The sequence below is a fragment of the Artemia sp. Qi Xiang Cuo genome, chromosome 21 (assembly GCF_049724085.1).
Source record: "Artemia sp. Qi Xiang Cuo chromosome 21, ASM4972408v1, whole genome shotgun sequence".
In the NCBI taxonomy this organism is placed as follows: domain Eukaryota; kingdom Metazoa; phylum Arthropoda; class Branchiopoda; order Anostraca; family Artemiidae; genus Artemia; species Artemia sp. Qi Xiang Cuo.
The window spans coordinates 45,557,020-45,578,867 of NC_142814.1; the positions used below are offsets into that span (position 1 = coordinate 45,557,020).

The 21,848-nt window shown below is 35.7% G+C and overlaps 1 protein-coding gene across 1 annotated transcript in view; it reads right to left on the reverse strand.

Moving 5' to 3' along the window:
- Positions 1–1,183: 1,183 nt before the first annotated feature.
- The window catches only part of LOC148939622 (uncharacterized), an 81,270-nt gene continuing 60,605 nt past the window's right edge, over positions 1,184–21,848 (reverse strand). The window contains exon 3 of the mRNA XM_089106567.1: positions 1,184–3,932. Coding sequence (XP_088962693.1) covers positions 3,307–3,932 — 626 coding nt within the window. The 3' untranslated portion in view covers positions 1,184–3,306. The remainder of the gene's footprint in view (positions 3,933–21,848) is intronic.

The following is a 21,848-nucleotide window of genomic DNA, read 5'->3' on the forward strand; positions in this document are numbered from 1 at the left end:
TGTGGCATGGGCAAACCGTGGAAAACTTTCCACACTGATTGACTTGCAATGAATAGAGTTAATTAATAATTACAAGATATTTTTATTTTATCTTATTATTATCTGCGTCTGTATTATTATTTCCAATATTTGGCAATTTTAAGGTGGCTGTGCTTTTGGGAAGGAAGGGGGGAAATTTTGTCATAATGCATGATTAAGAGCAACTGTTAAGTTTAAAGGACTCAACGTGCGATTTTTTTTCACAGCAGAGTATAATTTATGCGTATGTGTTTTCTATTTATATTAACAAAACCCAATTGAATCTTTAAAAAAAAATCTTCCCTTTCAACTTAAACATGTTTTTCACGTTATATTGACGTTTTAACGTCAATATAATCAAAACCAATATAATAACGTCACTTATATCTGACGTTTTAACGTCAGATAACGTCATATATAACGTTTTGAAATTTTAACAAATTTCAATCCTATTTTACGTTTAGAAAACTAAAAACAGAGTATTTGTATGATATATCCACTACCAAATATCCTTCTAATATGTTTCTCTGACGCTCAATCGTAATGAAATATACCAAAGTAAGTTAAAAATATAATACATCAGAAATAAATTTGGGCTATATATTTGCATATTAGAAAGGGGGGGTAAAGTATAGCGGGTCTGCATGCCTAATGTGTTTCTGCATATTATGTAGTAAGAATTTCTTTCTAACCTGACACTGTCCAAATACTTTACAAAACCCTCACCCACCCCCTCATGTGCAAATATATTTTCCATCTATTCTGTCACTTCTCTTTGTCTTGTCTCACTCTAAGCTGACAGAAATTAACGAAAAAATAGCGGTTCTATAATGCGTCAATGAATGAACAACTTCAGCGGTAGTTGGTTTATCATACAAGTACCCAAAAAAGGATATTACGCTAATAAATGATGACACCAGTCAACAAGATTTTTGGGTATTATCTTAGTGGAGGTTGATAGCAAAATGGCATGAAACTAAGAGTTCAAGAAAATCTCGCTAATCGGATACAGAGGAACCAAAAGTAATTTTCACGTGCGTGCTTGAAAATAGCGTGCTTATGCAAACTTAAGTAGCAGACAGAATATTTAGGTTTTTCTTTGCATAAATTATTTATATCGAGCCATTATAAGTACCTTGTGTTAGTTTCTTAGGCAAAGAATATAATGAAAAACTGACAAAACTTTAACACTAAGCTATAAAAGACACAGAAAACACTCATTTTCATACAAAAACAACAACAGTAATAACAGTAGGTTTGAACACAGCAGAATCAAGGCAGAACAAGGTCATATTTTACATAAATTACTCGTAATCGTTAGACTAGGACAGCTAATATTTGTTCTTAGTTTTAGTCTTTGGTTCTTCAATCAGTCAACTGGGTTTTTTTTCTGCTTAGAACATTTGCGTGGAACTGACGTCTTCTGTAACATAGGCGTTACTACTCAAGAGAGCATTGTTCGTGCCGTAGAAACGCAGATTTCGACGCAAAAACAGCATTTATGTTCCTTGTGAGTACAATTTCGAGTGAAGAAAAAATTTATTTTTTCCTATGTTAAGGCAGGTACACGGCAGTTTTTTATGTATTTTTTAATCCTCATAAATGGGAAAGGAGAACAGGAAAGTAGTTTCCCTGCTAAATTCTTGTTTAGTCATTTGTTTTTTACTCAATTATCAGAGGTTTTTAGCTACTAAGAAAAACTGCGTGCATTGGCCGCCGTCAGTAGCGTTGCTAATCAAAGAGAGCGTTGTGCACGTCACAGAAGAGTACTCTTCCACGCAAAAACAGCATTTGTATTCCCTATGAGTACAATATCAAGCGAAGACAAAATCTAATTTTCTTTCAAATATAAGGCAGGTACACGCCTGTTTTGTATGCAATTTTTAAGCCTAATAAATAGAAAATGAATAGAGGAACGTATTTTTCTTCCTAATTTCATGTTTAATCATATTTTTTTACTCAATTAATTATTTTTTTTAGCTGTTTTAAATATTGGCGTGCACCTGAAGGCCTCAAAGACTCACACAACGTTAATGCTAATCAATGAGAGCGTTGTTAATGTCATAGGAACGTAAATTTCCACGCAAAAACAGCATCTGTATTCCCTATGAGTACAATATCAAGTGAAGAACAAATCTAATTTTCTTCCAAAGTTAAGGCAGATACACACCTGTTTTCTTACGTAATTTTCTAAGCCTAGTAAATAGGAAAGGAATAGAGAAACTTATTTTTCTTGCCAATTTCTTGTTTAGTCATATTTTTATACTCAATAAACTAGATTTTTTAGCTGTTATGGATATTTGCGTGCGTGCACTTTAAGTACATCATTTTCCACAGTTAAGGCGTGCACCTGACACAGTTTGCATGCACCTGACATCGTCAAAGCTGTCAAAGACAGCTAATCCTAATCAAAGAGTGCGTTGTTAATGTCATAGGAACGTACATTTCCGCGCAAAAACAGTATTTGTATTCCTTGGGGGAATAAATATTAAGCGATGAATTTTTTTTTTTACAGTTAAGGCAGGTACTAACCTATTTTTTATCTAATTTTTCTATTCTTCATTAATAGAAAAACGTCAGAGGGATGTAGTTTCTTGCTAATTTCTTGCTTAGTCATTTTTGTTTTACTCAATAAACCACGTTTTTTAGCTGTTGAGAACGTTTGCGTGCACCTGACGTTTTCAAAGACTTAAAATAATTAAATCTAGGACAGTTAGTTCTAATCAAAGAGTGCGTTGCTAATGTCATAAAAAGAGGATAAAGATCCTCCTGAGCCATTGCTGGCGTATAGGACGTCGAGTAAACGTTTCAGTTGCTGCGTATTTTTACAGGGACAAGTAGCAAGCTTGCCGCCAAACCTTGCTGTAGCGGGGATCGGTTAATGTCAAAGCAACGTAAATTAACACGCAAAAACAGTATTAGTATTTCCTGAGATTAAAATATCAAGCACTTATAGCACAGTTTATATAATTATCCAGTAAGCTTATCGCAGATCATTTCTGGTCTTCGTTCTCGGTGCGAACAAAAAGCTCCTCCCACTTCTTCGTGCAGTTATGGATAGCGGGTTTCCACTTGTTTCCGATTGTTTCGCGTCTGAGTGCATTATTCGTAATAGCAGGTTTCCACTTGTTTCCGATTGTTTCGCGTCTGACTTGTCTACCCGTGAAAAGATCTGATGCCGCTTATGTTTCCACGTTCTCTGGAGCACTCGCACCCCGGTCCGGGTTTTTATAATGGGTGAGATAGGGAATGATCATACTGGATAATTATATAAACTGTGACTTATAGTTACAAATAGCGAGATAAAGTAAACAAAACAAAAATTCCAGATACAGAAAACAAAGCATATCTGGCAGACATAAAATTATTTAGTTTTTTACAATTTCGGGATGCAACTTTTTTCATTTCATATAGCGGCATTATAATATGCAACAAGTCTGGCAGCATTAAAAATAAGTCCCTTAAAACCTGGTGCAACTTACCTTCCCCTAATACAATATTTAATATAAACTGATCAACACAACTAATAAGAATATGTGCTATAGCTATACTTAATATGACATAACATTTTTTTACAGATATATCTACTGTTTTATCACACATAGTCAGGACACAAATTGTGGAGACCAATTCAGTTATAGTAAAAAATAGTTGATGGTTCCACTGAGAATAGAAATCGTCATTCCAATAGTTAAAATATCCCCACCATGCATAGTAATGAGAATAGTAAACTGAAACAAACAGAATAAACATTGAACAGCGAAGTTTTCCACGTAACAATAAATGTAAGAGGTATTTCACAGATTCATATGACGATATCATGAAGATAGCAGTTGTTGTCCAAATTTTCAGGGTATTCGAAGTGGCATTGAAGTAGACATGTTTGTAACTAGCAACACCGGCTTCGTAAGAACCTTAAAGAAAATCATATAAAGATAAAAAATGAAAACAAAATCTGAATCAGAATTCAAAATCAGGAAACATTCATTTGTGGGCAATTCAGAAACGAAAGGTCATTTGGATTTTTAGGGTATAAAAAAACATCTTTTTGTTTCAGTTGTCCAATCGCAACACAGCGAATTTTTATCTAAAAAGTCCCCAGTCTTCACGGGAAAAGGACTTGCGAGCGGCAGGTTTCAACCAAGAACCTTTAATAAAAAAAAAACTTAAAATTAAACGAATAATTTTTGAATTCCAAATACTCAATATTTTGTTGGATGCATCGTTTAGGCTTTTTGATATGAACCTTGTCTTTCGTTCAGGAGAGACGTGTACCCTTGAAGGTTGAAAAATTAGATAAATTTACGATACACGGACTAAGTCCAACTTTCCGACTTGAATAGAAAACAATTTATTTATATAGATCCCAAATACGTAATTTTTCACGAGGGCTCGTCATATAAAATGACCCCCTGGAAGGGGTGCCTATGCGTTCCGTAACTATTTTTATTCCGTGGAGCCAACATAACAAAACTAATTTTGTCTGTCAAATGCTTGATTTCTCAGACACTGAAATACACCATTTTACAGCGGAAATTTTACTTTTGACCATTTTAATGTATAACTTATTTACTATTTAGCACATTGAAAATTCAGTTCACCTGGTTGAAAAGTTAAAAAACTTTTATGTAAAACAAGACATAATTTAGGCTAGTTTCGGTGGGATTTCTATACCGCTCGTGATATTGCGAAATGCATATTCGCTCTCCAAAGAAAACTAATTAAAAAAAAAACATTCCATAAAGGAATTTTTCAAAAAAAAGTAAAGGGCTATATTAAACAAAAGGTGAGCAGAAATAAATTCAAATAATAACTCTAGAGTCAAACGAGCATAAATCATTACCAGTAAATAAATGAAATAAAAAATAGTATTACAAGAAATATTCAAATCAAACTTGAAACGAACAGAAATTACCACAAAAAAGAGGGGCTAACGCCCTCTAAGATTTATGACCAAAACGTCATTGCATTTTACTAAAAACAATTTTGATTTCGAGCTGTGTTTTTGTTTTTCATAACATCATCAAAAACAAGAAAGAAAGTCAAAATAATAACAAAGATTAATGAAAAGTTCAAATTAATCTAAGACTAACAGTTTAAAATACATTGATTTATTAACACTTATCAGTATATCATTGATTATATACTGGGAAATTTTGTATTTATTAGCGTTAAAAAGGTGAAGCCGTTTAAAATGCATTTTGTTTTCAGTAAAATGAAAATGATGCTCTGGTCTTTAGAAAGAATAGGCTCTACTCCTTTTTGCGTTAGTTTTGTGTTAAACTGATCATTTTTTTGTAATTTCTGTTCGTTTTGTGGTTCGTTTATTTAATGACAGTGATTCATGTTCGTTTTCCGCTTGAATTACTATTTGACTTTATTTCTCCCTGTCTAAAGCTTAATTAATCTTTTTTTTTTACTTTAGCCCCCCAATAATCTCTGAAGTTTTCACCTTAGTATCCTTACCTACACATTAGTACCCTTTACTTTTCTTTGAAAAGCTGCTCTTGCGTCAAAGGTATTGCTTGACGCACTTTTTTGACAACCTGCATGTACATAGTATGTTTTTAATTAGGGTAAAACCCCCTCAACATTTCCTGAAAATTTCACTTTAGTGCCCTTACCCTCGCCTTAGTACCTTTTGCTTTTCTTCGAAAAACTTATTTTGCAGGATTTTTTTCATCTGTAGTAGCAGTCGTAGTATCAAAAGTCGTCGTAGCCGTTTTAGCAGTAGTCATAATAGTAGTAATCAAAATAGCTACAGCAGCAGTAGTCATAGTAGCAACAGTCGTAGCGACAGTAATCGTAGTAGTAGTAGTCGTATTCGTAGCAGTAGTACAAGCCGTAGTAGAAGTATTTGCAGTAGTCGGAACAGTTGCAGTAGTAGTTTTAGTAGTAGCAATCTTGTTCATAGCAATAGTACTAGTCGTAGTATTAGTAGCAGCTGTAGAAGTAGTAGTTTTAGTACTCGTAGTAGCAGTAGTTATAGTAGTACTCTTAGTCGTAGTCTTAGTAGTAGTAGCAGTGACAGCAATAGTGATCGTAGTAGTTGTAGTCGCAGCACTAGCTATCACAGCAGTATTAATCGTAGCAGTAATAGTTATAGTAAGTATTAGCCATAATTATGGCAGTAGTTGTAGTCCTAGTTGTAATAGTAGTCGTAGTAGTCACAGTAGCAGTAGTCATAGTAATAGCAGTAGTAGTAGTCATAGTAGAAGTAGTCGCATTAGTAGTATGCACACAGTGTCTTTTGGTTAATAGTAGAGATGCCTCAGGAGGTCCGGACAGGGCACCAAATATGGGCATAGAACCACGTGGTTTATGGTTTTCTCACTGAGAATGAAAAAACAGGATTTTTCTCACTTGAAAAAACAGGAATTTTCTCACTTTTATGGACGTTTCTTGGACGGTTATGTGTGTTGTTCGATTTATTTGATGTTTTTCATGGATGTCAACAGTAATTTATGTCTGTTTTATGGTTTTTGTCAGTGAGAATTTTAAAAACAGGGACTTTCTCACATTTATGGATCTTTTTATGGTTTTTGTCAGTGAGAATGAAAAAACAGGAACTTTCTCACATTTATGACTGTTTTATGGTTTTTGTCAGTGAGAATTTGAAAAACAGGAACTTTCTCACATTTATGTATGTTTTTATGGTTTTTGTCAGTGAGAATGAAAAAACAGGAACTCTCTCACATTTATGTCTGTTTTATGGTTTTTGTCAGTGAGAATGAAAAAACAGGAACTTTCTCACATTTATGGATTATTGAGTCTAATGGGGACAGGTCAATGACACTTCCTTCAAGGTCTGTTTCTCCCGGGTTGTTTTTGACCAAGGGACCGCTCGGGGATACTGTTATGATCCGGCAATAGGAAATAGATTGTTTCCGAGGAAGCTAATTAATGTCTGACAGATAATGTCAAGTAAATTATTGTCTTTGGAGTTCGACCAGAATTGTTTCCGAGGCAAAATTTAGATCACACATGACAGATGATGTCATGATTGATTGATAGACATGAAAGGGGAATTAATTTGTTGTTTCTAAGGGGAATTGTTTCCGAGCGAATGTTTTGATCTTAGCGATGAAGTGATTAGCGCGCGAAAGGGTTTCTTTGTAATTTCAAATGTGAAAGCACAGGGATGCCAAAACAAAAGGAACTCGCTGAAATTACGTTTAGGGATTATTTGGGCGATACCGTTTTAGCCATTTTAGGGAATTATTTCGGCGAAACAGTTAGAGACATTTTAAAAGATGATTTTAGAAAAGGTTTTAGAAGAGAATATGAGGGTAAAACTCTGTGGTCGTTATAATGCACAAGTTGTATTTTAACAGTGTCGTGAGGTCCCATACCCCAACCCAAAGGGTTCCGATCCCCCTACCCCAACCCCACAGGGTTCCAATCCCCCTACCCCAACCCCGAAGGAAGCCCCTAGTCCTCAAAGGTCCCCCAAGCTCCCAAAGGGCCCCCGGACCCCTAAAGGCCCTCAGCCGGTCCCCAAAGGTCCACCGGCCCCCCCAAGGCCCACCCCCGGTCCACAAAGGTCCCCCAGGCTCCCAATGGGTCCCTGGAACTCCCAAAGGCCCTCCCTGGGCCCCAAAGGCCCTCCGCCAGTCCCCAAAGGTCCCCCGGGCTCCCAAAGGACCACCCAGCCCTCAAGGGCCCCCGGATCCCCAAACGCCGTCCCTGGTCCCCAAAGAGCCCCAATCCCCCTTTTGTTAATACCTTTTTGTGCATTTGAGACACAGAAAGGTCCCCACATTTCAAAAGGCTTTATTATATTTTTTCAGAACAAGTTTTTTTCTTAATGTCCATCATAAACCAATTTTACAACTTGAAGTAGTTATCTTTTTCACCACAACTTTACTTTACGACTTTTTGCACACCCCAAGATCAAGCAATACTTTTCAAAAGGCATTTCAGAACAAGTTCCTTTCTTAATGTCATTCCTAAACCTATTTTACAAATTGAAGTACCCTACCTTTTCACACACAACTTTACTTTACACAAAAACTTACACACACACGCCAAAACTTAAACACACACAAAAACTTACACACACACAAAAACTTACACACGCACACACAAAACTTACACACACAAAAACTTACACACACACACAAACTTACACCCACACAAAAAAACTTACACACGCACAAAAACAAACATACACACAAAAACTTACACGCACACAAAAAACTTACACACACACACACAAACTTAAACACACACAAAAAACTTAGACACACAAAAACTTACACACACACACACACAAAAAATTACACACACAAAAACTTACACACACACACAAAAACTTACACAAACAAACACATATACACAAATTCACACACACACACACACACACACAAAAACTTACACACACACAAAAACTAACACACACACTCCAAAACTTACACACACACAAAAACTTACACACACACACAAAAACTAACACACACAAAAAACTTACACACACAAACAAAAAAATACACACACACACTCAAAAACTTTCGCATATACAAAAACTTACACACACGCACACAATATTACACACACACAAACACAAAAACACACAAACAAATTTACATAGACACAAAAACTAATACACACACAAAAACTAACCCACACACACAAAAACTTAGACACACGACGGCTAAGTATGTTAAAGGCTAGCTATTTCCTTGCGAAAACACAAAAAATCTGAAAAAATGCTCATTGTTCCTTTAGCAGCCACGCAATTAGACTAAAAATTATGATATTTATGCACAGTTTCAACTAACTACGACTATGCATGTTAAAGGCGAGCCATTTTCTTGCGAGAACACAAAAATCAGAACACACACACACACACAAAAACTTACGCACACACACAAAAACTTACACACACATAAAAACTTACACACACACAAAAATTTACACACACACAAAAACTTACACACACACAAAAACTTACCCACACACACAAAAAACTTACACACACAAAAAACTTACAAACACACACAAAAACTTACACACACACACACACAAAAACTTACACACACACAAAAACTTACTCACACAAAAAAACTTACACACACACACACAAACACAAAAACTTACACAAACACACAAAAAAACTTACACACACACACACACAAAAACTTACACACACACAAAAACTTACCCACACACACAAAAAACTTACACACACACACACACACACAAACACAAAAACTTACGCACACACACACAAATTTACACACACACAAAAACTTACACACACAACGGCTAAGTATGTTAAAGGCTAGCTATTTTCTAGCGAAAACACAAAAAATCAGAAAAAATGCTCATTGTTCCTTTAGTAGCCACACAATTAGACTAAAAATTACGATATTTATGCACAGTTTCAACTAACTACGGCTAAGTGTCTTAAAAGGCGAGATATTTTTCTTGCGAGAACACAAAAAAATCATTAAGCGGTATTAATTAAAATGATGATACATTAACCGAAAACCATCAATGTGAACTCCAATTAACCACCACCACAGTATCACAATGCCGTCAGTGTGTCAACACCCCTTGGAAAATAGGGGGGTAAGGGTCAACTGCGAAGATATTTAGCCTACAGAAAAAAGTTTCTTATTTTTCCTTTAGTAGCCAGGCAATTACACTAAAAACTACGATATTTATGCACAGTTTCAACTAACTACGGCTAAGTATGTTAAAGGCGAGCCATTTTCTTGTGAGAACACAAAAATCAGAACACACACACACAAAAACTCACACACACACAAAAATTTACACACACACAAAAACTTACCCACACACAAAAACTTACACACACAAAAACTTACACACACACAAAAAATTAAACACACACAAAAACTTACACACACACACAAAAACCCACACACACACACACACAAAAAACTTACACACACAAAAACTTACACACACACAAAAGCTTAAACGAACAAAAAAAATTACACACACACAAAAATTTACACACACACACAATTAGACAAAAAAATTACGATATTTATGCACAGTTTCAACTAACTACGGCTAAGTATCTCAAAAGACGAGGTATTTTTCTTGCGAGAACACAAAAAATCATTAAGTGGTATTAATTAAAATGATGATACATCAACCGAAAACCATCAACGTGAACTCCGATTAACCATCACCAAAGTGTCACAATGCCGTCAGTGTGTCAACACCCCTTGCATAGGTTAGGTTAGGCCATAGGTTAGGCTAGGTCAGGTTAGAAGTTAGGTTTCTCCACGTTTCAGTTCGGTTATATTACGTTATCGTATGATGCGCGCTCATGATAAGCGAATCTTATCTAACCTAACTTAAACGTGGAGAAACCTAACTTCTACCCTAACCTGACCTAACCTAACCACTGGTTTTGGTTTGTATTTGCATTTATAGTGATTTGTTGGTACCTTCTATATTAGACTACGCGGCCCCTTTAGGGGGGGGGGAGTTCCGGAGTAGGGGTTAACATAGTGTGCAGCTTCAATCTTAGATAATTGTTTGTCTAGTCTTGCATATAATAGTTAAAAACCATATTTTTCAGGCTCCCTCCTGTGAATTGGTCATTATCCACTTTAATTTCCAATCAAATGAGCCCATTTCAAAGTTTCTGTGACGACTCCTTCTATACGAAGTGTCCTGGCTATGAAGAAAAAACCAAAAACAACATATTGTGCCCACATCGTTCTTTACTTAGGTAGCACTACTGCTTCTGCATGCAGGTTTTCAAACTAAAATATTTAAATATGATGAAAATACGTTCCTAGAAATTTTGTGTTGGGGGGGGGGGATTTTAAAATCCGCTGGAAAATTTGAGTTTGGGGGCCGGGGGGGTGGTGATTACAAGAGCCCGGGTTGAGGCGGAAGGGGCGGGGGCGAAACCGAAAGACTTTTCTTTCTAGTCTTGCATATCATAGTTAAAAACCATAGTTTTCACGCCCCATCCTGTTAATTGGCCACTATCCACTTTAATTTCCAATCAAATGAGCCCTTTTCAAAGTTTTTGTGACAACTCCTTCAACACGAAGTGCCCTGGCTATGAGTAACAAACCAAAAACAATATATTGTGCGCACATCGTTCTTTACTTAGGTAGCACTAGCGTTTCGGCTTGCAAGTTTTCCAACGAAAATATTTAAATATGATGAAAATACGTTCCTAGAAATTTTGTGTTTGGGGGAGGGGGGGATTTTAAAATCCTCTAGAAAATTTGAGTTTGGAGCAGGGGGTGTGGTGATTTCAAGGGCGAGGGTTGAGGCGGAAGGGGAGGGGGCAACACCTAAAGACTTTTCTTTCTAGTCTTGCATATCATAGTTAAAAACCATAGTTTTCATGCCCCCTCCTGTGAATTGGGCATTAGCCACTTTAATTTCCAATCAAATGAACCCTTTTCAAAGTTTCTGTGACGACTCCTTCTATACGAAGTGCCCTGGCTATGAAGAAAAAACCAAAAACAACATATTTTGCCCACATCATTCTTTACTTAAGTAGCACTAGCGCTTCGGCATATGATTGGTTGCAATTCCCTTTTTTTCTTATTTTTATGCGTTTCTGTTCTTTTCTGGTTTTAATCTGTATTCAACATGCCTCGTTTGTCGCAATTAGACTATATGATGAAAGAAGCATTGTTTTGAATCTGTTCCCCGTGAGTGATGTGGTAATTTTCGCGAGTGTTAAGTGATAGATAGAAAGGTAATTATTGTTCTAAGAGCGTGACATAGTACGATTTTCGCAAATGGATAACCGTTAGGTCAGTATATATTTCAGGGTTTTGAAGTTTTAGAAATCAGTATAAGCTGAAATATGGAACAATATCTAAAAATAATGGATAGTTCTTCAAATGTATGCTCTCCAACGTTTGATGTAAGTTCAAATAATATGACCTTTCGGTGTGTTTTCCAACCAAAAATATGTAAAATACGATGAACAATGTTCCCTTGATTATAAAGACATGGCTAAAAAAGGAACTGTCAGTGAAAAACTCACAAATTTAGCTCTTAATATGGCTTTTCGGTGTGTTTTCCAAAAGAAAATATTCAAAATACAATGAAAATATGTCCCCCCCAGAAATTTTTGAGTTTGGAGGGGGGGGGAGATTTTAAACAACTATTATATTTGATTTTTTTTCTGTGCGCACTTTTTAACTCTAAAAAGTGAATTCTTTCATTTGTTTAATTTAGTGTTCAATCTCAAATCCCTCCAAGGCTGAGTTTATTATCTTTGAAGGATGTATGCAAGGGATTGTTAGAATTAGAAATGATTATCAAGTTATCATGTTACAACAGTATTTGCAATGAAGTAAATAGCGAACAGTAGTTCATCTGCGTTTGAGTTCTTGGTTTTCACTAGTTATAAGCGAAGGGTTGTAATGTCATATTCTAGTTTCTTGGGCTAAATATTTTTACAGTTGACCTTTATCCCCTATTTTCAGAGGGTTGTTGACCTACTGACGGCATTGTGACACTGTGGTGATGGTTAATCAGTGTTCTCGTTGATGGTTTTCAGTTGATTATCATTATTTTCATTAATACCACTTAATGATTTTTTGTGTTCTCGCAAGAAAAATACCTCGCCTTTTAAGATACTTAGCCGTAGTTAGTTGAAACTGTGCATAAATATCGTAATTTTTTGTCTAATTGTGTGTGTGTGTGTAAATTTTTGTGTGTGTGTTAATTTTTGTGTGTGTGTTAGTTTTTTTGTGTGTGTTAGTTTTTTTTTGTGTTAGTTTTTTTTTGTGTGTGTGTGTGAGTTTTTGTGTGTATGTTTAAGATTGTGTGTGTGTGTAAGGTCTTGTGTGTGTGTTTAATTTTTTTTATGTATTTAAATTTTTGTGTGTGTGTAAGTTTTTATGTGTGTATAAGTTTTTGTGTGTTTTTAATTTTTTGTTTGTGTGTTTTCTTATTTTTGTGTTCTCGCAAGAAAATGGCTCACCTTTAACATACTTAGCCGTAGTTAGTTGAAACTGTGCATAAATATCGTAAATTTTAGTCTAATTGCGTGGCTAATAAAGGAAAAATGAGCAATTTTTTTCTGTAGGCTAAATATCTTCACAGTTGACCCTTACCCCCCTTTTTTAAAAGGGGTGTTGACACACTGAGGGCATTGTGACACTTTGGTGGTGGTTAATCGTAGTTCACGTGGACGGTTTTAGGTTAATGTATCATCATTTTCATTAATACTACTTTATGATTTTTTGTGTTTTCGCAAGAAAAATACCTCGCATTTTAAGATACTTAGCCGTAGTTAGTTGAAACTGTGCATAAATATCGTAATTTTTAGTCTAATTGTGTGGCTACTAAAGGAACAAGGAGCATTTTTACTGATTTTTTGTGCTCTCGCAAGAAAAAGGCTAGATTTTAACATACTGAGCCGTAGTGTGTGTAAGTTTTGTGAGTTTAATTTTTTTTTTGTGTTTGTGTGTGTCTAAGTTTTTGTTTTTGTGTGTGTGTGTGTAAGTTTTTTGTGTGCGGTTGTATGTTTGTGTGAGTTGGTCAGTTTTTGTGTGTGTGTGTAAGTTTTTGTGTGTGTGTAAGTTTTTTGTGTTTGTTATTTTTTTTTGTGTTTGTGTCAGTTTTTGTGTGTGTGTAAGTTTTTTTGTGTGTGTAAATTTTGTGTGTGTGTGTAAGTTTTTGTGTGTGTGTAAGTTTTTGTGTGTGTGTGTAAGTTTTTGTGTGTGTGTGTTCTGATTTTTGTGTACTCGCTTGAAAATGGCTCGCCTTGAACATACTTAGCCGTAGTTATTTGCAACTGTGCATAAATATCGTAATTTTTAGTCTAATTGCGTGGCTACTAAAGGAACACTAACCATTTTTTCTGATTTTTTGTATTTTTGCAAGAAAATAGTTAGCCTTTAACATAATTAGCCGTCATGTGTGTATCCTTGTGTGTGTGTGTGTAAGTTTTTGTGTGTGTGTAAATTTTTGTGTGTGTGTGTAAGTTCTTGTGTGTGTGTGTGTGTGTGTAAGTTTTTTGTGTGTGTGGGTTAGTTTTTGGGTCCGTTTAAGTTTTTGTGTGTGTGTTAGTTTTTGTGTGTGTGTAAGTTTTTGTGTGTGTGTAAGTTTTTGTGTGTATGTGTAAGTTTTTTTGTATATGTGTAATATTTTTTTTGTGTGAGTTTTTTTGTGTGTGTGTAATTTTTTTTTTGTATATGTGAGTGTAAGTTTGTTTGTGTGTGTAAGTTTGTGTGTGTGTGTGTGTGTGTGTGTAAGTTTTGTGTGTGTGTGTAAGTTTTTTTTGTGTGTAAGTTTTTGTTTGTGTGTTTGTGTGTGTGTGTGCGTGTAAGTTTTTGTGTGTGTGTGTAAGTTTTTGTGTGTGTGTAAGTTTTTGTGTGTGTGTAAGTTTTTGTGTGTGTAAGTTTTTTTGTGTGTGTGTGTAAGTTTTTGTGTGTGTGTGTGTAAGTTTGTGTGTGTGTAAGTTTTTGTGTGTGTGTAAGTTTTTGTGTGTGTTTAGTTTTTGTGTGTGGGTGTAAGTTTTTGTGTGTGTGTAAGTTTTCGTGTGTGTGTAAGTTTTTGTGTGTGGGTGTAAGTTTTTGTGTGTGTGTGTAAGTTTTTGTGTGTGTGTGTGTAAGTTTTTGTGTGTGTAAGTTTTGACGTGCGTTAGTAAGTTTTGTGTGTGTGTAAGTTTTGTGTGTGTGTAATTTGTATTGGCATGTGTGTGTAAGTTTTCGTGTGTGTGTGTAAGTTTTTGGGTGTGTGTGTCAGTTTTTTTGCGTGTGTGTGTTATTGTGTGTGTGTTGTGTGTGTGTGTGTGCAAGTGTTTGTGTTTGTGTGTAAGTTTTTGTGTGTGTGTGTGTGTAATTTTTTTGTGTGTGTAAGTTTTTTTGTCTGTGTAAGTTTTTGTGTGTGTAAGTTTTTGTGTGTGTGTAAGTTTTTGTGTAAATTTTTGTGTGTTTGTTAGTTTTTGTGTGTGTGTGTAAATATGTTTTTTTGTGTTATTTTTTTTGTGTGTGTGTTAGTTCTTGTGTGCGTGTGTTGTTGTTTGTGTGAGTGTATGTTTTTGTTTGTGTCTAAGTTTTTTTGTGTGTGTGTAAGTTTTTGTGTGTGTGTGTGTAAGTTTTTTTTGTGTGTGTGTGTGTGTAAGTTTTTGTGTGTGTTTGTGTGTTTAAGTTTTTGTGTGTGCCCATTTTGAAGTTGGAAAATATTTATATTATTTGGAAAAATAGATATGATCAATAACTAATTTCTTTTTCATTGAAAAATTCAGAATAGAACTTGAACTTTTCTTCACTTCGTTGAGAAAATTAAAAATTGAAGTAGAACTTTTTATCTTCTGGGAAAATATTCACAAATATGCTATAGCTTTTTCTATCTACTACGGAAAAATTTAGAATAGAACTTTAAATTTCTTTATGTCTTTGATGAACTTAAAAATGAAGTGGAAGATTTTTATTTTCTCTGGAGAAATTACAATTGGAGTGTGTTCTTTGGTAAAATTCAGAAGAGAACTTGAACTTTTCTATCTTCCGTGAAAAATTAGGAACAGTATTAAAAATTTTTTCATCTCTTTGAGAAAAATTTTACCCGAAGTGAAAAAATTTTCTATTATTTAAAAAAAATAGAATTGATTAATAACTAATTTCTTTATGATTGAGAAAATTCAGAAGAGAACTTTAACTTTTCTTAACTCCATTGATAAAATTTAAAATTGAAATAGAACTGCTTATCGTCCGAGAAAATATTCGCAACTATGATATAGATTTTTCTATCTACTAGGGAAAAATTTAGAATTTGTAAAATTGGTTTGAGAAGGATATTAAGAAAATAATTTTTATTGAAAAGATATAATATAGCCTTTGGATAGTATTGCTTAATGATTGGATGTGCAAAAAAGTCGTAAAGTAAAGTTGTGGGGAAAAGATAAGTAATTCAACTTGTAAAATGGGTTTAGGAAGGACCTTAAGAAAAAAACCTGTTCTGAAATGCCTTTGAAAAGTATTGCATGATGTTAGGTAATTCAAAAAGCCTTTATAGTAAAGTTGTGGGGGAAAAGATAACTACTTCAAGCTGTAAAATTGGTTTATGAAGGACATTAAGAAAAAAACGTCATGAAATGCCTTTGAAAAGTATTGCTTGATGCTGGGGGTGTGCAAAAAGTTGTAAAGTAAAGTTGTGTGTAAAAAGGATGGGTACTTCAATTTGAAAAATGGGTTTAGGAATGACATTAAGAAAGGAACTTGTTCTGAAATGTCTTTTGAAAAGTATTGCTTGATCTTGGGGTGTGCAAAAAGTCGTAAAGTAAAGTTGTGGTGAAAAAGATAACTACTTCAAGTTGTAAAATTGGTTTATGAAGGACATTAAGAAAAAAACTTGTTCTGAAAAAATATAATAAAGCCTTTTGAAATTCGGGGACCCTTCTGTGTCTCAAATGCACAAAAAAGTATTAAAAAAAGGGGGATTGAGACTCTTTGGGGACCCGGGTGGAGTTTTGGGGGTCCGGGGGCTCTTGAGGGGGGGGGAGTCCCTGGGGCGTCGGAGGGACCTTGGAGGACGCGGGGAGAGCCTTTGGGGCCGAGAGATGGCCTTTGGGAGTCCAGGGACCCTTTAGGAGCCTTGGGGACCTTTGAGGACCGGGGGAGGACCTTTGGGGGTCCGGTGGACCTTTGGGGACCGGGTGAGGGCCTTTGGAGGTCCGGGGGCCCTTTGGGAGCTTGGGGGACCTTTGAGGACCGGGGGCTTCCTTCGGGGTTGGGGTAGGGGGATTAGAACCCTTTGGGTTTGGGGTAGGGGGATCGGAACCCTTTGGGGTTGGGGTAGGGGACCTCACGACACTGTTAAAATATAACTTGTGTATTATAACGACCACAGAGTTTTACCCTCAAATTCTCTTCTAAAACCTTTTCTAAAATCATCTTTTAAAATGTCTCTAACTGTTTCGCCGAAATAACTCTCTAAAATGGCTAAAACGGTATCGCCCAAATAATCCCTAAACGTAATTTCAGCGAGTTCCTTTTGTTTTGGCATCCCTGTGCTTTCACATTTGAAATTACAAAGAAACCCTTTCGCGCGTTAATCACTTCATCGCTAAGATCAAAACATTCGCTCGGAAACAATTCCCCTTAGAAACAGCAAATTAATTCCCCTTTCATGTCAATCAATCAATCATGACATCATCTGTCATGTGTGATCTAAACTTTGCCTCGGAAAAAATTCTGGTCGAACTCCAAAGACATTAATTAACTTGACGTCATCTGTCAGACATTAATTAGCTTCCCCGGAAACAATCTATTTCCTATTTCTGGATCATAACATTCTCCCCTAGCGGGCACTTGGCCAAAAACACACCTGGAGAAAGAGGTCATTGACCTGTCCCCATGAGACTCAATAATCCATCAAAGTGAGAAAGTTCCTGTTTTTTCATTCTCACTGACAAAAACCATAAAAACATCCATAAAAGTGAGATAGTTCCTGTTTTTCAAATTCTCACCGACAAAAACCATAAAACAGTCATAAATTTGAGAAAGTTCCTGTTTTTCCATTCTCACTGACAAAAACCATAAAAAGATCCATATAACTGAGAAAGTTCCTGTTTTTAAAATTCTCACCGACAAAAACCATAAAACAGACATAAATTACTGTTGACATCCATAAAAAACATCAAATAAATTGACCAACACACATAACCATCCAAGGAAACATCCATAAAAGTGAGAAAATTCCTGTTTTTTCAAGTGAGAAAAATACTGTTTTTTCATTCTCAGTGAGAAAACCCAAAACCACGTGGTTCTATGCCCATATTTGGTGCCCTGTCCGGACCTCCTGAGGCATCTCTACTGTTATTTCATCATCCCCCTCAACATTCCCTGAAAGTTTCAATTGAATAACCTAAGCCGTTCCTGAGGTATTGTTGATAAGTCCTTTTGACAACTTACATGCACAGTGTGTTTTGATTTAGGTAAAACAAAATACTTAAACATTCCCTGAAATTTTTACCTTAGTAGCCTTAGCCGTTTTAGAGATACAGGATAAAACATGTCCACCTTTCCCAATAACAAAACCTATATGTAAAAAATGGGCAACTTCCGTAACTAACTCTTGCCTCACTGGCTGTAGGGGTCAAGTTATCCCTGGAAGCCTTGTTACTAGACCTTTTCACCAATTTTTGAACTGTGTGACTATCTTCAATATTTTGATCAGATGTCTTTGGGGCGAGGGCAGCCAAAAGGGGTGTAGAAGATGCCGGTTGCCTTTCAATCATTTTTAACTCTCTTTTATCAAACTGCGACAAGGATAAAACTCGCACCATTTTAGGCATTGGTGTTCAAAAAATCTCTCGTTCTCGTGGTTGTTTCTACATTGGGAGGACCTATCAACAATTAGGAGAGAGGTTATCAGAACACAAATCTTCAATCGACAAAGCCATGAAGCTACGCCAAAGGCTCAAGAGTTTCGATTCCACCTTAGCTCAGCACTTTAGGATAAACCACGTCGTTTTAGTTTCTTTGATAACACCCTCATCTTCGTCCCGTTAAATGTCTCATGCAAGCTTTTAGGGAGGCTGTTGAAATCAAGAAGCAAATACAGAAAAATCACGCTTAATAGAGACACTGGATAATTTTTTTCACCCCCATTTAAATGAACTCATTAATTCCGATCCTTCATATTAAAATCTTTTATTAAAATCGTATTTCACAGCCTAGTAAGATATCAGATAATAACCTACCTAGTAAGGGATAAGCGTTCAAAAGACCTTAACACAAAATTATTTGTCATGTTTAATGTCTTTTTTGACATTATTATTATTATTATTATTGACATTATTATTTGTATAGTCGTTCAATGTCTGATATTTTTTTTTCTTCTCAGTTGCCTTTTCACCGTTACTTGGAAAGGGCCTCTTATATTTTATTGCTTGTTTTTGAGGTTTGTCAAAAAAAAATCTGGAGGTTTAGTATAAAAAATCAACTAAAATCAATTATAAATCACAGTATAAAAAATCGAACCATTGCCCATTGCCTATTTGAATACATTTTTCCAATACTCACACAGTGAACTCTTAAAACTAGTGTTGGGCGATATTCAATATCGATATTGATATATCGATATATCAGAGCAAATATCGATATCGAATATCGAAACGAAATTATCGATTTCGAAAACGATATTTGATTATATTTGACTATTTTCGGCCTTTTCTGCTACTGGTAAACGTCTTGCAGAAAAGTTCAACATAGAAAATTTTTTGGGAAATGGGTGAGAAGAAGAACAATGATGTATTTAATCCATTGACTCATACATGCTGATACACAGCATACTTACCTGTATCCATAAGTTGGTATAGCCTGTTCTCAAACTAAAAATACGTTTAGTCAGGTGGACTTCCAAATGTTGCTGAGATCCTCCAAAAGGCCTTGGCTGTATTAATGCCTTCTAAGCTTATAGGCCTTGCTCATATAGAAGAGAATTGGCTTTTTATGCTGAATCCACATATATAGGATTCATTAAGTTTAAAGTTCCCATCAAAAGATACGAGCCTGAGAAAATTTGTGTGATTTTTGGGAAAGGAGAGAAACCCCCAAAAAGGCAAAGAATCTTAAAGAAAAGCGTACCATCAGATTCGGCATATCATGGAACCCTACTGTAAAGATTTTAACCTCCCGTCAGCATAAATGTAGAATTTTGTATTTTTTGTCAGGATAAAAATCACGGATGCATGTTTAGTTTTTCCTCTTTGTTTCGCCAGCGTGATCGCATCAATTCAAAAGCCCAAGAATGTTGGGAAAGTGCTCGTTCGAAAGAAAATAACAGTTCTAGTTCCCTTTTAAAGTGACCCGAGATACTGGAGAGTCAATAGCCCCCCTCCCTCGCCCTTTTTTCCCTGAAAACACCCGATCCCAATTTTGAGATATTCATTTTGTTCACCATAGTTGAAAGATCGAAAAAATGTTCCTCCGGAGATAACATGACTCCCCGCAACCTGAGGAAAGGGCTTTAAGTTATGAATTTGCCTATTGTTTACGTATAGTATTTTTTTATTTGTAAGTAAACAGGCCTTTTTAGGGGAGGGCGAATTTTCTGTGGGGGGATTTTCCACGCGTAGAATTTCCCATGGGCAGGGAAGTTTCCGGGGCTGAACTAACAAGGGGGAATTTTACACCGGAGAATCTGTCATAACTCTTATACGAAATTCGTCATAATGTTTCTCTGCCGATTCAATTTTTGATGTAGAGATGTTCCGAGGAAATTGTCATGATCCCCCCATGGTACCCGGGGGAAGGGCTATTCGTTATGAATTTTGTCTGTTGTTTACATATAGTTTCTGTTATTTGGAAGTAAATAGACGTTTTTAGGGAGGGAAATTTTTCGCAAGGGGATTTTCCACGGGGAGAATTTTGCATGGGCAGGGAAGTTTCCGAAGATGAATTTATAAGGAGAAAAATTATAAGGGAGAATTTGCCAGAACTCATATCAAATTTATTTTACTTTCTCTTTGCCGATTCAATTTAACATCTAGAGATGTTCCGGGGATATTATCTGGGGTAAATTTGCAGAGAGGTTAAAATTGCCTGGGAGATTTTTTTTGTGGGAGAGAGGGAGGTCCCACGGGGGAAATTTTCCATGGGAAAGTTTTCAGTGGGAGTGATTCTTCGTGGCGGAATTTTTCGCAGAAGATATTCTCCATGTCGGAATTTTTCGCGGGAGAAATTCTTCATCAGAGGATTTTCCGTGGAAGAAACTTTGCATTCGGAGGATGGGGATTCATTGAAAAATTTTCTATTGAAGGAGTTTTACGGCATGTTTTGAAAAAGATCAAAAATTAAATGAAATACAAGTCTTTTTTTCAAATGAAAGCTGGCGTAAGATAAATTTCTAGGCGAAATTGTCCACAAGAAAATATCTGGGTGGAATTTTCAGCAGGGACAGATTTGTAGTGATCATTTCCTGGTATTAAATGAAAACAACCAAAAATTAAATAAATAAAAAATTTCAACGGAAACTAGGGAGACATATTGAAACTTGAAACAAAAAAAAATCCTACCGTATGCGAGGGGAGTTACCCCCTCCTTTGAAAAGTTCCAACTCTTAAAAAAAAACTCCTGAAACACAAGGACTATCTAATAAGAATAAGAAGTTTGTTTTTAAAATACCAGAAAAAACGTATATGAAGGGCATCCCTCTCATATACGGACTAATTTATGTTCGTCTTAAGTTTTGAACCTTACTTTTAGTTGAAAAAGCCTGTTTTCTTTTTTTATTTAATCACTGAAAGGTAGAACAAATGCTCAGGGAAAAAACATTGACATGTTGCTGAGTTTGAATAGCCAAAAGTAGTCAGTAGGTCATCTTTCTTTACCCTGAGCCCGAGTAATTTCAAGTCTAGATTTCTATGATATTCACTCTTGTAATCGAAGTTTGTTTTTATTGCTTGATTTTCTATTATTCAAAGTTTAAAAAAATTGTTGGTACTTTTCTATCAGCCAGTACACACTCGAGAATTTGGATCTACAGGTACGGGGTAGAAACAACCGCTATGCTTGGGAAATAGATAGGATATATATAATTTGGGCTGTATATTTGCACACTAGGGGGATGGTGGGGTGGGGGTTAAGTATAGCGGGTTTGCATGCAATAAGTAACCTAACCTAAATAAACCAAAATACCAACTAAATATTTATTAAAACATAGCTACAATGTAGTTTTCCACTGAATCGAAGCTAATTGTCTCCGTATACAAACAGCAATAAACCGGTTGTTGTATGATTTTATAGATTCAGAATCTCGAGTGTGTAGCCTACTGGCTAATAAATAAGTACCATTTTTTTTATTTAACTTTGGTAAAGCCAAGAGTTGATCTGAACAAAAACTGGTCAGAAATATCG